Source organism: Micromonas pusilla, assembly GCF_000151265.4.
Source record: "Micromonas pusilla CCMP1545 genomic scaffold MICPUCscaffold_1, whole genome shotgun sequence".
Classification (NCBI taxonomy): Eukaryota; Viridiplantae; Chlorophyta; class Mamiellophyceae; order Mamiellales; family Mamiellaceae; genus Micromonas; species Micromonas pusilla.
Window position 1 is genome coordinate 503,286 of NW_003315882.1, and position 15,645 is coordinate 518,930.

The 15,645-nt window shown below is 68.2% G+C and overlaps 7 protein-coding genes across 7 annotated transcripts; 3 read left to right on the plus strand and 4 right to left on the minus strand.

Moving 5' to 3' along the window:
• Nucleotides 1–151: 151 nt before the first annotated feature.
• Nucleotides 152–784, plus strand: MICPUCDRAFT_50029 (uncharacterized protein; the record flags this gene model as incomplete). Its single annotated transcript, XM_003054834.1, has 1 exon — nucleotides 152–784. The coding sequence occupies one exon, from the start codon at nucleotides 152–154 to the stop codon at nucleotides 782–784; it is 633 nt and encodes a 210-aa protein (XP_003054880.1).
• A 114-nt stretch (nucleotides 785–898) lies between these two features.
• MICPUCDRAFT_50030 (uncharacterized protein) lies at nucleotides 899–4,247 on the minus strand (the record flags this gene model as incomplete). The annotated part of the gene is made up of 2 exons (XM_003055376.1): nucleotides 899–3,146; nucleotides 3,331–4,247. 2 exons carry the CDS (start codon nucleotides 4,245–4,247, stop codon nucleotides 899–901), a joined length of 3,165 nt encoding a protein of 1,054 aa, XP_003055422.1.
• Nucleotides 4,248–4,389: 142 nt separating this feature from the next.
• MICPUCDRAFT_46170 (uncharacterized protein) lies at nucleotides 4,390–6,639 on the minus strand (the record flags this gene model as incomplete). Its single annotated transcript, XM_003055377.1, has 1 exon — nucleotides 4,390–6,639. The coding sequence occupies one exon, from the start codon at nucleotides 6,637–6,639 to the stop codon at nucleotides 4,486–4,488; it is 2,154 nt and encodes a 717-aa protein (XP_003055423.1). The 3' UTR covers nucleotides 4,390–4,485.
• A 184-nt stretch (nucleotides 6,640–6,823) lies between these two features.
• Nucleotides 6,824–8,327, plus strand: MICPUCDRAFT_46171 (uncharacterized protein; the record flags this gene model as incomplete). The annotated part of the gene is made up of 2 exons (XM_003054835.1): nucleotides 6,824–7,437; nucleotides 7,648–8,327. The coding sequence occupies 2 exons, from the start codon at nucleotides 6,824–6,826 to the stop codon at nucleotides 8,075–8,077; spliced, it is 1,044 nt and encodes a 347-aa protein (XP_003054881.1). The 3' UTR covers nucleotides 8,078–8,327.
• Nucleotides 8,328–8,436: 109 nt separating this feature from the next.
• MICPUCDRAFT_50033 (uncharacterized protein) lies at nucleotides 8,437–8,934 on the minus strand (the record flags this gene model as incomplete). Its single annotated transcript, XM_003055378.1, has 1 exon — nucleotides 8,437–8,934. The coding sequence occupies one exon, from the start codon at nucleotides 8,932–8,934 to the stop codon at nucleotides 8,437–8,439; it is 498 nt and encodes a 165-aa protein (XP_003055424.1).
• A 190-nt stretch (nucleotides 8,935–9,124) lies between these two features.
• Nucleotides 9,125–10,289, plus strand: MICPUCDRAFT_50034 (uncharacterized protein; the record flags this gene model as incomplete). Its single annotated transcript, XM_003054836.1, has 2 exons — nucleotides 9,125–9,931; nucleotides 10,095–10,289. Exons 1-2 carry the CDS (start codon nucleotides 9,230–9,232, stop codon nucleotides 10,287–10,289), a joined length of 897 nt encoding a protein of 298 aa, XP_003054882.1. The 5' UTR covers nucleotides 9,125–9,229.
• A 125-nt stretch (nucleotides 10,290–10,414) lies between these two features.
• MICPUCDRAFT_37808 (translation initiation factor) lies at nucleotides 10,415–15,295 on the minus strand (the record flags this gene model as incomplete). Its single annotated transcript, XM_003055379.1, has 1 exon — nucleotides 10,415–15,295. The coding sequence occupies one exon, from the start codon at nucleotides 15,293–15,295 to the stop codon at nucleotides 10,415–10,417; it is 4,881 nt and encodes a 1,626-aa protein (XP_003055425.1).
• Nucleotides 15,296–15,645: the final 350 nt, after the last annotated feature.

Consider the following 15,645-nt stretch of genomic DNA (forward strand, 5'->3'; position numbering starts at 1 on the left):
CGGCAGTGCCGAGTGGGTGGATGACGTGGACGGATCTCGCGTCATCAGCCGCGAACGCCCGCCGCTCGCCGCGTCATCTCAGACCCCCGCGCACCGCGCGACCTCGCGCTCCTCGACGCGCCGCTCCGCAGCCTCGCCGCTCGCGAACGCCATGCCGCTCGCGTCGTCGTTGACGAGCGCGCGCGCGCTGCGCGGCGACGCCGCGGCGGCTCGCGCGTCGTCGCGGCGACGACCCTCCGCGCGCGATGCGTCGTCGTCGTCGTTGTTACCCTCCGCGCGACGCATTGCGCGCGGAAGGTCGTCGCCGGCCGTCCGCGCGTCCGGGTCGCCGTTCGACAAGCTCGAGATCTGGGACGCGGAGCGCGCGGAGTGCGCGCTCGCGGAGGGCGGCACCGCGGTCGTATCCTTCGGCACGACGTGGTGCGGCCCGTGCGCGGTCCTCAAGCCGGAGCTCGAGCAGCTGGCGCGCGCGATGGACGACGTGCGCGCCGTCGCGGACGTCGTCGTCGCGAAGCTCGACGCGGAGGAAGCGCCCGCGCTCGCGTCGGCGCACGCCGTGGGCGCGTACCCGACGACGCTGTGGCTGCGCGAGGGCGCGGAGGTGCACCGGCTGGAGGGGTCGCTGCCCGCGAGCGCGCTCGTGCAGCTCACGGCGATGCACTTGCTCGACGCGGAGGCGGAGGAATTTTTGCGCGCGGAGCAGCCGAAGTGGTTCGCGCCGACGCCGCTGGAGCCGATGGAGATGGCGTCGGCGTCGCGCGCGGCGCCGGGGATGTTGATATGACGACCGCGGCGGACGCGTCGCGCCGTTCGTTCGCGACGCGCGAGCGCGAAACCTGTTGTAAGTCTACTCGTACTCGTGATCAGATCGCTCTATGCTATAATTCATTCAATTCGGCTACGCGTCGTTTCCTCGAGCGCCGAGTTGGTAAAACCGGTGCTCGCGCAGGAGCTCCTCCATCGCCCTCCCCAACGTCTCGTACGTGCACGCGCCGTCGCCGCCACCGAGCAGCCGCGCGTCGCCGATCGCAACCTCCTCCCGCGACCCCGCGCTGAGCTTCGCGGCCTCAGCCTTGATGAACCCCGCGTGGTTCGACCCCGCGAAGAGCGCGCGCTTGTATCTAACGATCGACGCCCTTCGCGGGTCCCTGCGGCTCCCCGGCGGGAGCTGGTCGATGAAAACGAGCTTGTGCAGCGTCGAGAGGATCTGCGACAGCGGGTCCGCGACCGCGCGGAGGCGATCGGGGGCGATCTTGAAGCTACGACCGCTGTTCAGACGCGGCGTGGAGGCGCCCGAGCCGGAGCGCGCGCCCGAGCCAGAGTTGGTCGCGCGGTCGCCGGCGGCGGCGGCGTCGCCGTCGCCGGACGCGTCCGTCTCCGTCTCGGACACGTCCCCGGTCGCCGCGCCGCTGCTGCCGGCGCCGTCGTCGTCGTCGTGCGCGAGCCCCGTGAGCTTGCGAAGCGCCTCGCGTTTGCGGCGTTCTAACGTCGAGTCCGCGGCTCGGCGTCTTCCCTCGCGAATCGCGTCTTCTCTCAGCCGGTCGTTATCGCTCTGTATCTTATCCATCGATCGCATCAAGTACGGCGCGGACGCGGCCGCGACCTCGGAGATGCTCGGTCGCTTCTCCTTATCGATCGTCATGAGCCGACCGACGAGCCCCACGAGCGCGGCGGAGTACGGTCCGCCGGAGCCTTTCCGATCGCCGCCGCCGATGCGCGCGACGAGCGGCTCCAACGACGGGTACCGCCCCTCCACGATCGCGCTCGCCATCGTGATCGGGTTGCTCGCGTCGAACGGCGGTCGAAGCGCAAGCATGTGGTACAGGACGCACCCAAGGGACCACACGTCCGCTTTCGCGCCGTACGCCTCGTGCATGATGATCTCCGGACAGCTGTACGGCATCGTCCCGACGGCGCTCTGCATCACCTCCGCGTTTCTTCGCTCCCGCGGCGTCGCCGCGGGCGCCGCGGGGACCGCTCCGAAGTCGCGCTCGTACGCCTTCGCGAGGCCAAAGTCCGCGATCTTCACCCTTCGCGTGTCGTCCTCGAGGAGAATGTTATTCGGGGTTAAATCGCGATGCACGACGTTCTTCTCGACGTGAATGTAATGCAACGCGAGAACGACTTGCAGGAACACGTTCCACGCGGATTCCTCGCTCATTCGTCGCCCCTTCTCCGCGGTGGACGTCAGGTGATCCAAGAGACTCGCGCCCTCGACGAGCTCCATGACGATGTACAGCGTTCCGGACTCGTTGAAGGACTCGTGATAGCGCACGATGTTCGGATGCGACAGCCGCGAGAGGATGTTGACCTCGCTCGCGACGCGTCCGACAGATCGCGTGATCTCCTCCGGGGTCGTCCCGAACCGCGTCGGTTCCTCCTCCGGGTTCAGCGCCTTCATCGCACACATCGTGCCCTTGCTTCGCTCTTTGTGAACTCGGTACACGCTCCCGAACGCGCCCGCGCCGAGAAGCTCCTCGAGGACGTACCCGCGAACGATCTTTTTCTCGGCGCCGACGCCTCCGACGCGGTTGATGTCCTCCAGCGCCTTCCGCGTCGCCCGCACCGCGTCCGCTCCGAGCTCGCGCCAGCGCGCCGCGAGCGGACGGTACATCTTCACGTCGGACTGGTAGTGCCCGACGTCTATGAACGCGGCGAACAGCGCGGGAGGGAACAGGCGCTTGAAAACCTTCCGATTCCTCTCGACGCTGAACAGGTACCGCATCGCTCGAAACGCGTGCGCCTGGACCTCGTCCAGCGGCCGCGGACCCTCATTTGCGCTGCCGTCGCTCGAGGACGTCGACGTCGACGTCGACGCCGCGTGCGTGTCAGTGAGAAGCCGTCCGAGGAGGTACACGCCGTTGCACTGCCGAATCTGCGCGCCGCCTTCGTCGTCGGACGCCAGCTTCGTGAGCGCGCCGCACAGCAGACACGTCACCGCGGGCGACGCGACGGTCGACATCCCGCCGCCCGACGCTTCGTCTTCTCCCCCTAGAGATCCCAGCCGTTTCAGTTTCATCCTGCCCCCGCCCCCGCCGGTCCGCGCGTCCGCGTCCGCGGCGAGCATGGAGACGAGGATCGGCACGCCGCCGACCGCGCGCGTCTCCGCGGCGGCGGCGGAGTCGCTCAGCAACCCTCCCAACACCCTCAGGGTCGTTCCATACAAAGCGTCGTCGGGGTGGAGTTCATTGGCGTCAGTTGGAGTTGAAAGGCGTCGAGGGCGGGGATTGAAAGCGAGGGGTGGGCGGAGAGAGACGACGGCAAAAGTCCTTAAGAAACGGCGTTCACCACGCCAACGCGGTCGTATGGGGACCAGTGTATAGAACGCACCTCAGCGACGCCTCGAGCGCGATCTCGTCCCCGCTCGCCGCGTGCAGCGACCCGAGCACGAGCGTGACGCCGCCTAAGCGCCGAACCTCGCGCCGACCGTCGCGGAGGCGGCACACGAGGTGGAGTAAATCGCCCGCGAGGTGCTTAAACGGCGGGGCGTACTCGAGGAAGATGTGCAGAAGATGATCGAGCCCGTCCGACGCGAGGAGCGGGACCGCGCACTCCTCGGACGCGGCGACGAGGACGCACAGCGTCACGAGCGCGCTCGCGAGCAACGACGCGTCGCGCGTCGGCAGAAGCCCCGCCGCCGTCGTCGGAACCGCGGCGTCGTGCAGGACGCGCCACGGGCACGACTCGCCGTCGCTCGCGAGCTTCTTGAAGACGGACGCGAGCTCGCTGAGGATCTCGACGCCGAACGCGCTCTTCGCGCGGTCGCCGCGGTCGTCGCGCGCGCGCTCGTCCTTCTCCCCTCCCGCCGCCGCCGCCGCGTCGTCGTCCGCGTCCCAGTGCCTGACCGCGTACGCGCGGTACTTCCCCCCCAGCGCGGCGACCGCGCCGTCCACGGCGACGAGCTCGCGCACGAACCATCGATCGCGAAGGAGCAGACGCGCGCACTGCAGGACGCGCAGGACGCTCTCCGCGCTCGCGGCGCCGTCCTCCCCGGGCGCGGCGACGTACGACGGCGACATGAGGCGCTCGGTGACGAGCGCGCGGAAGAGCTCGCGCATCGCGCTCACGGAGGCCTCGGACCCGGCCGCGGGATCGTGCCCGGACGCGAGCGCGACCGCGAGGCCTTCGAGCCCGCGGGCTTCGTCGAGACTGTCCGCGGGGGACTGCGCGTCGGGGGGGGCGCGGAGGAGACGCGACAGCGCCTCCACGGCGTCGGAGACGCTCAGGGGGGGCGCCGGGGAGGTCATCGTCCTCGCCTCGACGTCCGCCGGGCCTCTCCGCGCCGCGGCACCTGACGGGAGGGCGACGTCTTGCGGCGGTTGACTTTTCGCGGGAACCGCGGGAAGGGTCGACGACGATTTTTCTCTCGTTCGCGATATGGGTTCAATAGGGCTATTTGATCGCGGCTCCTTTCAACTGACCGATGTAGGGCCTACTTGTTTCGTAGGCCATGGAACGCACCCGCGGCCTCTACTCCCGCGCTCATCACGCCTTCTTCCTCCCTTTCATCCCCTTCAGATCGTCGCCCACGGCGACGCCGCAACGCTCCAGGTACCTCGCGATCGCCACCTTCGACCGCAAGTTCGCCTGCGTCTTCCCGACCTCCTCCATCCCCTTCGGATCCGTGTCCTCGAACGCGCCGCCGTCGCCTCCGTCCGCGGTGAACCGCCGGTACGACTCGTCCACGTGATTGCCCGTCGCGCGCTTGAGGTACTGCACGTACACGTCCCCGGCGTAGTACAGATACCCCGGGCCGTGCGCGTCCGGCTTCGCCTCGAGCGGCCACCCGGTGGGCGGCTCGCCGACGATCACCTTGGGGTGCCCGACGCGGCAGACGCGACTCTCGTCGATCGCCCCCGGGCCCGCCTTGGCGCCGCCGCCTCGCTTCTTCCCGCCGCCGGGCTTCGCGGGCTTCTCCTTCTTCGGGCGCGCGCGTTTCTTCTTCTCCTTCTTCTCGTCGACGTTGAGGCGGACCTTGAAGCTGTTCTTCTTCTTTTTCGTCTCGTCGCTCGCGTCGTCGTCCTCGTCGCTGTCCGTGGCGTCTTCCTCCTCGCTCTCCGACGCCGACGTCTCGTCCTCGTCGGAGTCGGAGTCGGAGTCCGAGTCGCTGATCTTCCCGGGGATGTCGTCGGGATGACACCTCTCGTAGTGCATGAAGTAGTCGTCGTACGCCTTCTCGAGCATCTTGATGTCTTCGGGATGCCCCGCGCGGTAGTTCTTCTTCAACCCCCCCCTCTCGTAGATGGTCTCCATGGTGCCTGCGTCGAGCGCTTCGAATCCCCCCGCCGTCGCGACCGAGCCGTAAAACCTGTACGACTGGAACGGGTGCGCCGACCACGGCACGAGCGCGTCCAGTTCCTTTTGCGCCTCCTTATGGTCCATCCCCAGGCACGACTCTAAAAAGTCCGACCAGTTCTTCGTGAAGTACTCCTTCCCTCCCGCGGGCTGGCTCCTGTCCTTCATGACGACGCCGGGCGGCACCGGCGGCGATCGCGGCGGCGCTCGCGACGCCGCCGGCGACGGCAATCGACGCTTCTTCCCTCCGCCGTCGTTCGACGCGACGCCCTCCCGCGCGCGCTTCTTGTGTTCGTCCGCGGACGGCGGCTTCACGGGCAGCCCCTCGGTGCGCTTCCGCGCGCGTTCGGCGATCTCGGCTTCGGTGAGGCCGATCGCCGTGGCCTTCGCCTGCGGGCCGCCGCCGCCGCCGCCGCCGCTCGTCGGCACCGCGACCGCGATCTTCGGAGCTTTGCTTATGCTCCCCAAGAGGCTCATGACGCTCGGCGGCGGCGCTTTCGCCGCCGCCGACGCGCCGACCGGGTCCATGCGACGCGGCGGCGCGGTCGGCGGTTTGATCGCCGCCGGCGGGGGCGGCGCCGCCGCCGCGGTCGACGGCCCGGGCCGATCGCCGCCGTCCGCGCCGCTCGCGCGCGGCTCGTCGCGGCGATCGCCCCCGTCTCCGTCCGCGGCCGCTTCCCTATCCCTCGCGCCGTCCCCGGCTCGGTTCCCGGCGCTTCCGCGGCCGCGGTCGTCGTCCGAGTCGTCGTCGTCGTCCGAGTCGCTGTACGCAGCGTATCGGTTACCGGGCGCGCTCGTCGTCGCCGCCGCGGCGGCGGCGACGGGCGGCGCGGGCGCGCGCGTCGGCGGCGGCGCCGCGGGAGCCGCGGGCGCGCGCGTCGGCGGCGGCATCGCCGGAGGCGCGGGCGCGGGACGCGGCGCGACCTCGGGGGGGCGGTGATCCGGCGGACGCGACGACGACGACGGCGGCGGCGCCGGAGGTACAGCTTGCGTCGCGGCGGGTCCCGCCCAATCGCCGCCGTCGCCGGTTCGCCATCGCTCGTTCGTTCCTCCGCCGCCGGGTCCGTACGGCGCTCTGGCTTTTGCCGCCCCCGGAGGATCGTCGCGAATGCGCGAGCCGTGATTTTGCGCTCTCCACGCGCCGCCGTGCGAGCCGTGCGCGGGCGCGGGCCACCCCTCGGACGGCCGATGATGAGGAGGACGATGAGATCCCGACGACGGCGCGGCGTGCCCGCGGTTCCCCGCGTCGCGCTCGGGTTCTCTTCGCGGCGCGCTCGGCGGCGGCGGTTTCAACGCCGGTTTCGGCGGCGGGGGATTCCACGCCGGCGCGTCGCGGTCGCTCATGACGCGCGACGACGTGACCTCGCGTCCTCGATCGCGTGCACGTGCGGCCGCGCGCGGCGTTTGAACGGCATCCTAGATCTGGCACGCGAGCGAGACGACTGGACGCGATCGCGAGAGCTGACGACGACAACGCGACGACTCCGCCAGATATCCGCGCGCCATCGACGCTCCCGACGACGCCGTCATGTCGACCACGACGTTCGCCCCTCCCCTCGCGATATCCTCCGCACGCCGCGCGTCGCGCGCGCGCTTCGCGTCGTCGTCGCGTCATCTCGCCGCGCGCGCGAGCGCGGCGCCCGAGATCGAGCCCCCGCGCCCGGCGCACGCGTCGTCGTCCACGACACGTCGCTCCTTCTTCGGCGCCGCGCTCGCGGCGACGCTGTCGACGTTCTTCGTCGACGCCGCGTCCGCGGCTTCCTCCGCGACGACGACGTCGTCGTCCGAGGCCGCCGCGGAGGCGGTCGCCGCGCGCGCCGTCGGCGGCGGCGGCGGCGTCGAGCTGTTCGCCGTCGCGGAGGCCGCGCCCGGGACGGAGATTTACTTCGGAAACGGGTGCTTCTGGGGCCGACAGCACGAGTTCGTGGAGGCGGAGCGTCGACGCGGCCGAAGCGACGCGGAGGTCACCTCCCTCGTCGGATACGCGGGCGGGTACTCCACGAAAGGTCCGGACGGGAAGGTGTGCTACTACTACGGCGCCCCCGACACGGTGTACGAGCGACTCGGCCACGGCGAGGTCGTCCGGACGAGGCTCAGCGACGACGGCGACGCCGCCGTGGAGGACCTGCGCGAGTTCGCAAAGTGAGTGACGAACGAACGATCCCCTCTCTCTCTCCTCTCTCTCTCTCTCCTCTCTCTCTCTCTCCTCTCTCTCGCTCTTCTCTCGCTCTCTTCTTTCTTCCCTCTCCCGCGCCCGCTCCCGCCTCCCACCTCCGCGACGACGACGACGACGACGACGACCGACTGACTGACCGACCGACGCCGCCGCCGACGCCGACGCCGACGCCGCAGGACGTACTTCGCCAACTTCCGCAAGATTCGCGGGTTCGGCATGCAGCGCCTGGACCCGCAAGACGCGGGACCGGGGTACCGCAACATGATCGGCCTCCCCGGCGGCGCGGACTCGCCGCTGATGCGAGTCATCGAAGAAGAGAACGTCAACGGGATGAAGCTCGTGCGAGGCGATGGGAACAAGATGTCCGGGAAAGACGCGAGCGAGGACGACGTCTTCAACGCGGTTTGGATCTACGACTCCGCCGCGCTGCCGTTTTACCGAGCCGAGGTGTATCACCAGTTCCACGACGGCTTGGGCTACAAGTTCCCGGAGGAGTACACCGTCGGGTTGAAGAAAGACGCGCTGAAGCGAGGGCTGATCGCGCCGACGGGGTGCCCGGAGATGCTTGAGAGAGCGTTCGCGGAGTTTGATCAGATCGCGTCGTGAATAAAGAAGGACGGAGGAGCGAGCGAGCGAGCGAACCTGAGGTGCGTTCTATCTCACACTGGTCCCCATACGACCGCGTTGGCGATGTGGACGCCGATCCTTAAGGACTTTGCCCGTCGCATCTCTCCGAGCGGCGGAGGGTCGATCGATCGATCGGTTCGCGCCTACGGGCGAGCGAACGCCGAAAACGCGGAGGCGTCGTCGGTCGGCGGATAGCACGCCGCGTTTACATTCGATCGTTCGTTGCTACATCTCGCGCGCGCTAATACTGTCGCGCGCGCGACGCGTCGTGATACTTCGCGCGCGGGGGGGGGCGGGGGCCGGGGCGTCTCTCGCGAGTGAATGAGTCTTCGCCGTCGTCAGCGCTTTTTAATCGGCCGCGATGCGCTCCCCGACGCCGCGTTCGTTCGCGGCGCGCCGCCCTCGAGCTCTCGCAGCCTTCGCTCGCACTCGCGCAGCTGCGTCTCCAACAGCGCGTTCGTCTCCCTCAGCCGCGCGTTCTCGTCCTCGAGCTGTTTCACGTGCTCGCGCTTGCGCTCGCGACATCGACGCTGCGCGTCGCAGTTCGCGACCTGCGCGCGCCTCTTTCGCTCCTCCGTGCTCCCGGCGTCCTCCTCTAACCGCCGCTTCCGCGCCTCCGCGGTGGAGAGCCCGGGGATGGGGACCAGCGGCGCGTGCTCCGAGGACTTCCCCGCGTGTTTATCCACGTCCTTCTTCACCATGACGGCCGGCCAGCGCGCGACGGCGGTGGACGGGACGGCGCCGAGTGACAGTAATAAAAGCCGGCACCGGGTGCCGTCAAGCGATCCGGCGCGGATCGCCGTTCGTCGATTTTCTCTCGTCAGACGGATCGGCATCGTATTTCACCCATCCCTCGGTTTCAACATTTGATCACTTTCCCTTTCAGCTGACCGATGAATACGTGTCATCCAGTGTCATCGACCGATCAAGAGAACCTACGTGTACCGACCGCGGTCGCTCCCGGGAAAATGGATGACGAAAAAACCGCTGAGAGGAAGAAAAAGAGTGTCAGTTTTTCTCGCACGGACGCCCCCCGCGCGCGACATGCTGAGTAACCGAGCCCTGAGCAACGCGCCGTCGCGCGCGGCGCCTTCGAACGCGAAGTCGTCCGAAAACGTCGCCGCGTGCGCGATGCAGCGCGGCCCGCTCACGCGGCGGCAGCACCTCCTCGCGAGGAACCGCTCGGAGAACGAGCGCGCGTCGAGGCTCCTCTCGCTGAGCGACGACGTCCTCGGGCACGTCTGCTCGTTCCTCGACGGCCGCGACCTCGCGAGGCTCGAGACCGTGTGCACGCACTTTAAGCACCGGTCGTGGGTCGCGGTGAACGAGGCGTCGCTGCCGGAGCAGAGCGCGAAGAGGAAGCTGGACGCGATGACGTTGGGGGAGATGCCCCCCGGATTCAGGTACGCGCTTTCGCTCTCCGGGCGCTTTTACCGACAGATTTCGCGCGAGCATCGTCGCCGGACGCGCGCGCGCGCGCGCGCGCGTCGTGTCCTCGCGCGCGGGTTCGACGACGCGAATCGCGTATCGATCGCGCGTAAGACGCGTTCGCGCGTTCGCCTCGCGCGCGTCGGCTCCTCGCTCGCCCCCTCGCCCCTCCCCGACGCGTCTCTCGGGTTTTCCGAGGACACCGTCCGTGTACAGGTATCCGTCCGCGCAGCCTCGCCTGACGCGGCTCGCTTCTTTTTCTGTTCGTTCGAAACCGCGCAGGAAGATGAAGTACACGCGCAAGCTGTCCGTCGTCGAGCAGCGGGGGATCCCGCTGACGCACGAGAACGTGACGACAGGCATGTGGGTCCGCGTGAAGAAGGACGTGGAATCGGTGAAGAAGATGTGCCGCGGCGAGGGCGACGCGCAGGCGCGCGCCCACCGCGCGCCGCCCGCGTTTTTTGGTTTTTTGGTTTTTTGGTTTTTTGGTTTTTTGATCTTCTTCAGTCGTTCCGCGCTTCGCGCCTGACCCCCCCGACCACCCTCGCGTCCGACCCAACCGCCGCAGGACTATGCCGTCGGATGGGAGCAAGGCATGGACGACACCGTGGGAAAGCCCTTCCCCGTGGGCGTCGTCTCCAAGGCGTATCGGCAGTCGCCGGTCGTCGGGTTATCCGTCCCGAACGGCCTCGTCGCCATCGCCGGAGGGCGATACCCGACGTACGGGTGGTACTACCCGCTCGAGGCGCTAGAGCACGTGTGACGCGGTTGAGAAAACCAGAAGTATGCTTTGTGTGCTTTGTTTGCCTAGGTAGCGAGACAGACCGCTCGAAGAGGCGGGCGGTGCGGCGCGCGTATAAAAAGACGACGCGTAAAAAAATGATTCCATCACATGGGTTCGCCGTAGTGGTTCTCGAACTTCTTCTTCAGCTCGACGACCAACCGCCAGTCCTCCTTCCCGAGCTCGTCCCTGAAGTTCTCCTTCAGCATGTCGATCGACTCGCGCGTGATCCGGCTCACGAGCTCGTCTTTGTGATCGAAATGCCGCCCGTACAGTCGGCTGCTCTCCGCAGCGCTGACGGGTTGAATCTTCATCGCCACCGACTGCCCCGGCGTCGCCTTGTCCACCTGCTTGTGGTCCCTCTCCATGCCCGCGATCTTACCGATGTCGATGAACCCCTGCGAGGGAATGCACAGCTGCGTCCCGATGCGCGCGATGCCTTTCACGATGTCCACGCCCACGATGATCGGGTCGCGCTTGTTGAAGATGCAGTTGGGCATGATCTTGAGCACGCACGGGAAGGACACGTGCTCCGCGGCGGCGGCTTTCTTCTTCGCCTTGATCTCCGCCATGTACGCGGTGAACTGATCGAACAGGTGGTATATGATGTCCGCGGTGAACACCTTGACGTTGAGCTCGTTCGCCATCCGCGTCGCCTCTTCCGTGACTTTCACGTCGAACGCGAGAATCGTGGCGAATTCCGGTCGCTTCCGCTCGTGCATCACCGACGCGCCCATGACGTCGCGTTTGTTCACCGGCCCGATCGCGATCCCGGCGACGGGGATCTTCACCGCGTCGGACTTTAAGAACTCCAACAGCGCTTCCAACGACCCGAGCGTGGACGCTTGCACGTACACGCCCTCGCCGCTCTTGTCCACCCGCGAGAAGACGTTCTTCATGTCGGACAACACCTCGTCCTTGAGCTCGTCGAGGTCGTCCTCTTTGTTCTGCACGAGCATCGAGGTCCCCGCGATCGCTTGCTCGAGTCCGTTCGCGACGATCTTGATCCCCATCGCCGCGGAGATTTCCTTGTGGTGCACGTAGTTCGCCTTCACGCGCATCTCTCGCATCGGCTGCGGCGTGAGAAGCGCTCTGATCGTCGTCACGATCGCGCCTTGCAGCCCGGCGACGACGATCGTGTCTCCCTCCCGAAGCGTGCCGTTGATGAGGATGACGTCCATCGCGGTCCCCAAACCCTCGAGCATCTTCACCTCGAGGACTGTGCACTGCACCGCGTCGAAGAACCGAAGGCGTTCGTTCATCCTCGTCTGCGTCAGGTCCACGAGCGTGTGGATCATGTCGGGAATGCCCTCGCCCGTGATCGCGGACGTCGGGACGACGTTGATGAACTTCCGCACGTCCGGGTTGTCCCAATATATCGCCGCGTTCAAGCCCTCGTTCGCGAACTCGAGCATGACCTTCTTCGCGCGGTCCTCGAACTCCGCGCGCGCGTGCTGTTTCTGAAGCGCGAGCGTTTCCCGGGTGGGGAAGTCGGCTTTCGCGTCCCAGTCGAACATCCTGTCGATTTTGTTCAGCGCGATGATGAACGGCGTCTTTCGCATCCGCAGCATGTTCAGCGACTCCAGCGTCTGCGGCTCCAGGCCGTGCATGATGTCCACGACGAGGATCGCGAGGTCGCATAAAGACGATCCGCGCGAGCGGAGGTTCGTGAACGACTCGTGCCCGGGGGTGTCGATGACGAGGAGACCCGGGACGTCGAGCTTGAGCTCGCCCTTGTTGAGCTGAAACGTCCGGTCGCGAATCGCGGTGTCCGGGATGAACGTCGCGCCGATCTGCTGCGTGATCCCGCCAGCCTCGCCGTCCTGAACGTTCGTGCGACGGATGTTATCGAGGATCTTCGTCTTCCCGGTGTCGACGTGCCCGAGGATACAGATGATCGGGCACCGCAGGCGATCCGCGGACCTCGCCGCCTTGATCGCTTCGAACCGCGCCAGACGCGCTGTCTTCGCGACCTGCATCTTCTCCCGGTGTAAACGCTCGCGCTCGTCGTCGGAGTCTTCCTCGCTCGAGGTGTAGTCCGACGAGCTGTAGTCGCTGCTGTCGCTGTCGCTGTCGCTGTCGCTGTCGCTGTCCGAGCCGGACGCGTCGGAATCGGAACCGGACGCGTCGGAATCCGAGCCGCTCTCGGAGTCGGAATCCGAGGCCTCCGCGTTCGCGGCTTTCGCGGCTTCCGCTTTCGCTCTCGCGGCCGCGGCCCACGGCTTCTCGCCCTTACCGCCGCTCCCCGGCGCGGGCTTCGCCGTCGCTTTCGCCGCCTTGGCCTCTTCCGCCGCCTTGCGCTTCTTCTCCGCGTCGAGGGCGAGTCGCGCGGCTTCGCGCTCGGCCGCCTCTTTCGCTTTCCTCTCCTCCTCCGCCTTGTTCGGGATCTTCACGAGCGCGTCGAGGTCGTCCACGGCGTCCCAGTCGTCCTCCGCGTCGTCGCTCTCCTCCGCGGCAGCCGCAGCCTTCGCGGCGGCTTCCGCGGCCGCGGCCGCGGCTTTGTCCTCCTGCAATTTTTTTATCGCCGCCTCTTCCTCCGCGGCTTTGCGCGCGATCGCCTCGGCTTTACGCTGCTCGAACAGCTCCTTCTTCTTCTTGCGGTCGTCCACGACGACGGAGCGCCTGAGCTCGCCGTCGCCGTCGTCGTCCGCGGCGAGGTTACCGGACGACCCGGAGTTCTGCAGGATCTGCGCGCGCATCGCTTCCAACCGCCGTTGCTCCTCTTTTTGCTTCCCGGTCAGGAGCTTCCCTTCCTTCTTCAGCTGCTCCTTCTTCAGACGCTCGCGCTCTTTCTTCGCGAGGCGCTTCGCCTCCGCCTCCGCGGCGGCCGCGGCGGCAGCGGCTTCCTCGGCCTCCTCCTGCGCGATCCGCTCCGCCTCCGCGGCGGCGGCCGCGGCCTCGGCTTCCTCGCGGAGACGAATCTGCTCTTGCATCCTGAGCACCGCGGCGGACGGCTTCCCGGCGCCCGATTTCGAGCCAGAGCCGGGGGCGCCGCCCTTCGCGTCCTTCGCCTCCTTCTCCTTCGCCTTCTTCTTGAGCTTCTTGAGCTTATTCTTCTGCGAGTCGTTGAGCTTCTCCCCGGACGCCTGCAGCGCTTCGAGCTCCTCGAGCTGTTTCTCCCAGACGCTCTCGCCTTCCTCCGCGCCGCCCGCCGCGCCGCCATCATCCGCGCCGTCCGCCGCGGCGCCGCCGCCCTCGCCCGCCGCCGCCGCCGCCGCCGCCGCCGCCTCGCGCTCCTTCTTCTCGCGCCGCTTCTTCGCAGCCTTGGACTCGCCGCCTCCGGCGTCCTCCTCCTTCTTCTCGATCCCGAGCTCCGCGAACAGCGCGTCGAGGTCGTCGTCCCCGGTCTTCTCCTCCTCCTTGGCGCCGCCCTTCTTTTTCTTCTTCTTCGTCTTTTCCTCCTTGGCCGTCGGCTCGGGCTCCGGCTCCGGCTCCGGCTCGGGCTCCGGCTCCGGCTCCGGCTCGGGCTCCGGCTCCGGCTCCGGCTCGGGCTCGGGCTCCGGCGCGGCCTTCTTCTTCTTCTTCTTCCCGAGGACGAGCTCCGCGGGCGGCGCCTCCGCCTCCGCCTCCTGCGTCGGCGAGCGTTCTCTCTCCTTCTCCTTCTTCTCCTTCTTCTCCTTCTTCTCCTTCCCGTCCTTGTCCTTGCTCTTCTTCTTCTTCGCCGCGGGGTCCGCCATCGCGAGGTCCGGCGGCGGGTCCAAGGGCGCGGGCTCCCCGACCGGCGCTTTCTTCGGGCACTCGATGATCCCGACCGCCTTCGGCATCCACCCCATCTCCGCGGCGGAGAGAATCATCCCTTCCGACATGACCCCGCGCAGCGGCGTCTTCGCGAGCTTCGCCCCGGTGCTCGGAACGACGACGCCGACGCGCGCGAAGATCACCTTCAGACCGGCGCGGACGTTGGGGGCGCCGCACACGACGCGAAGCGGCTCGCCGTCGCCCACGTCGACCTGGCAGATCGTGAGCTTGTCCGCCATCGGATGCGGCGCGCACTCGGTCACCTCCGCGATGATCAACCCCGGCTCCGCCGCCGCCGCCGCCGCCGCGGGTTCGTCCTCCCCGGTCAGCGCGCTCAAATCGAGCGGCTTCTTCTTCTTCTTCTTCTTCACGAGGAGGAGCGGCTCGTCGTCGCTGCCGTCGTCGCCCGCGGGCGGCGCCGCGGGCGGCTCGGGCTCGGGCTCGGGCTCGGGCTCGGGCTCGGGCTCGTCGTCCTCGAGCGCGAGCGCGTCGAAGCCTCCCTTCTTTTTCTTCTTTTTCTTCACGAGAACGTCGGGCTCCGGCTCGGGCTCCGGCTCGGGCTCCGGCTCCGGCTCCGGCTCCAGCTCCTCTTCGGCGCCGTCGTCGTCTTCGTCTGAGTCGCCGCCCATGAGCGCGGCGAACCCCGCGGCGGCGCCGCCGCCGCCGCGCGCGGGCGCGGCGTCGCCGTCGGAGTCGGACTCCGGCTCGGGCTCCGGCTCGGAGGCGTCTTCGTCCGAGTCGCCGCCCATGAGCGCGGCGAACCCGGCCGCGCCGCCGCCGCCCTTCCCTCCTTTCTTTTGGTTGTTCTTCGCCGGCGGTTTGAACGCGGGGGGCTCGTCCTCGGAGTCGTCCGAGCCGCCGCCGCCGCCGCCGCCGCCGCCTCCCATCGCGGCGAGCGCGAGGAGATCGTCGTCGTCGTCGTCGTCGTCGTCGAAGCCGCCTTTCCCTCCGCCTCCGCCCTTGCCTCCCTTCTTGTTCTTCTTGTCCTTGCGCTTCTGCGCTCGCGACAGCGCGGGGGCGTCGTCGTCGTCGTCCGCGGCGGCGGCGGTCTTCCCCGGCGGCGCTTTCGCGGGCGGCGCGTCGTCCTCGTCCGAGCTCGCGTCCCCTCTTCGCTTGCCCTTCTTGTTCTTCTTCGGGCCTCCGCCGCCGCCTCCGCCGCCGCCACCGCCGGCGGCGATCGGATCCGGGACGTCCTCGTCATCGCTGAGGTTCGGGAGCCCTTTCCCTTTCTTGCCTCCTTTCTTCCCCATGATGCGAACGGCGCGTTCGCTCGCGTCGTGGCTCGGTAAAAAAGATTACGCCAACTTTTTCCGATCGACGACTATACCGCCTCGACCCTGAACGCGCGCGCGTCCCTCCCGTCGCGGCGTCGTCGCGGTCCCGTCGCGGGATTCGACCTCGCGGGTGAGACCCTCGGCGCGCGCTCGCGTGATGTCCGCGCCACGTATCGTGAGCGTGCGGCGACGCGCGAGGGACAGTGCGTCGGCGCGGATGCGGCGGCGGTCGCGCTATCTCGTTCAAAGCGCGCGCGAGAGCCAGCCGCCCCAGGTCGTCGTGCTATGCAATCGCGAGGCGAGATCGAGGGTGAATGCCTGATTGC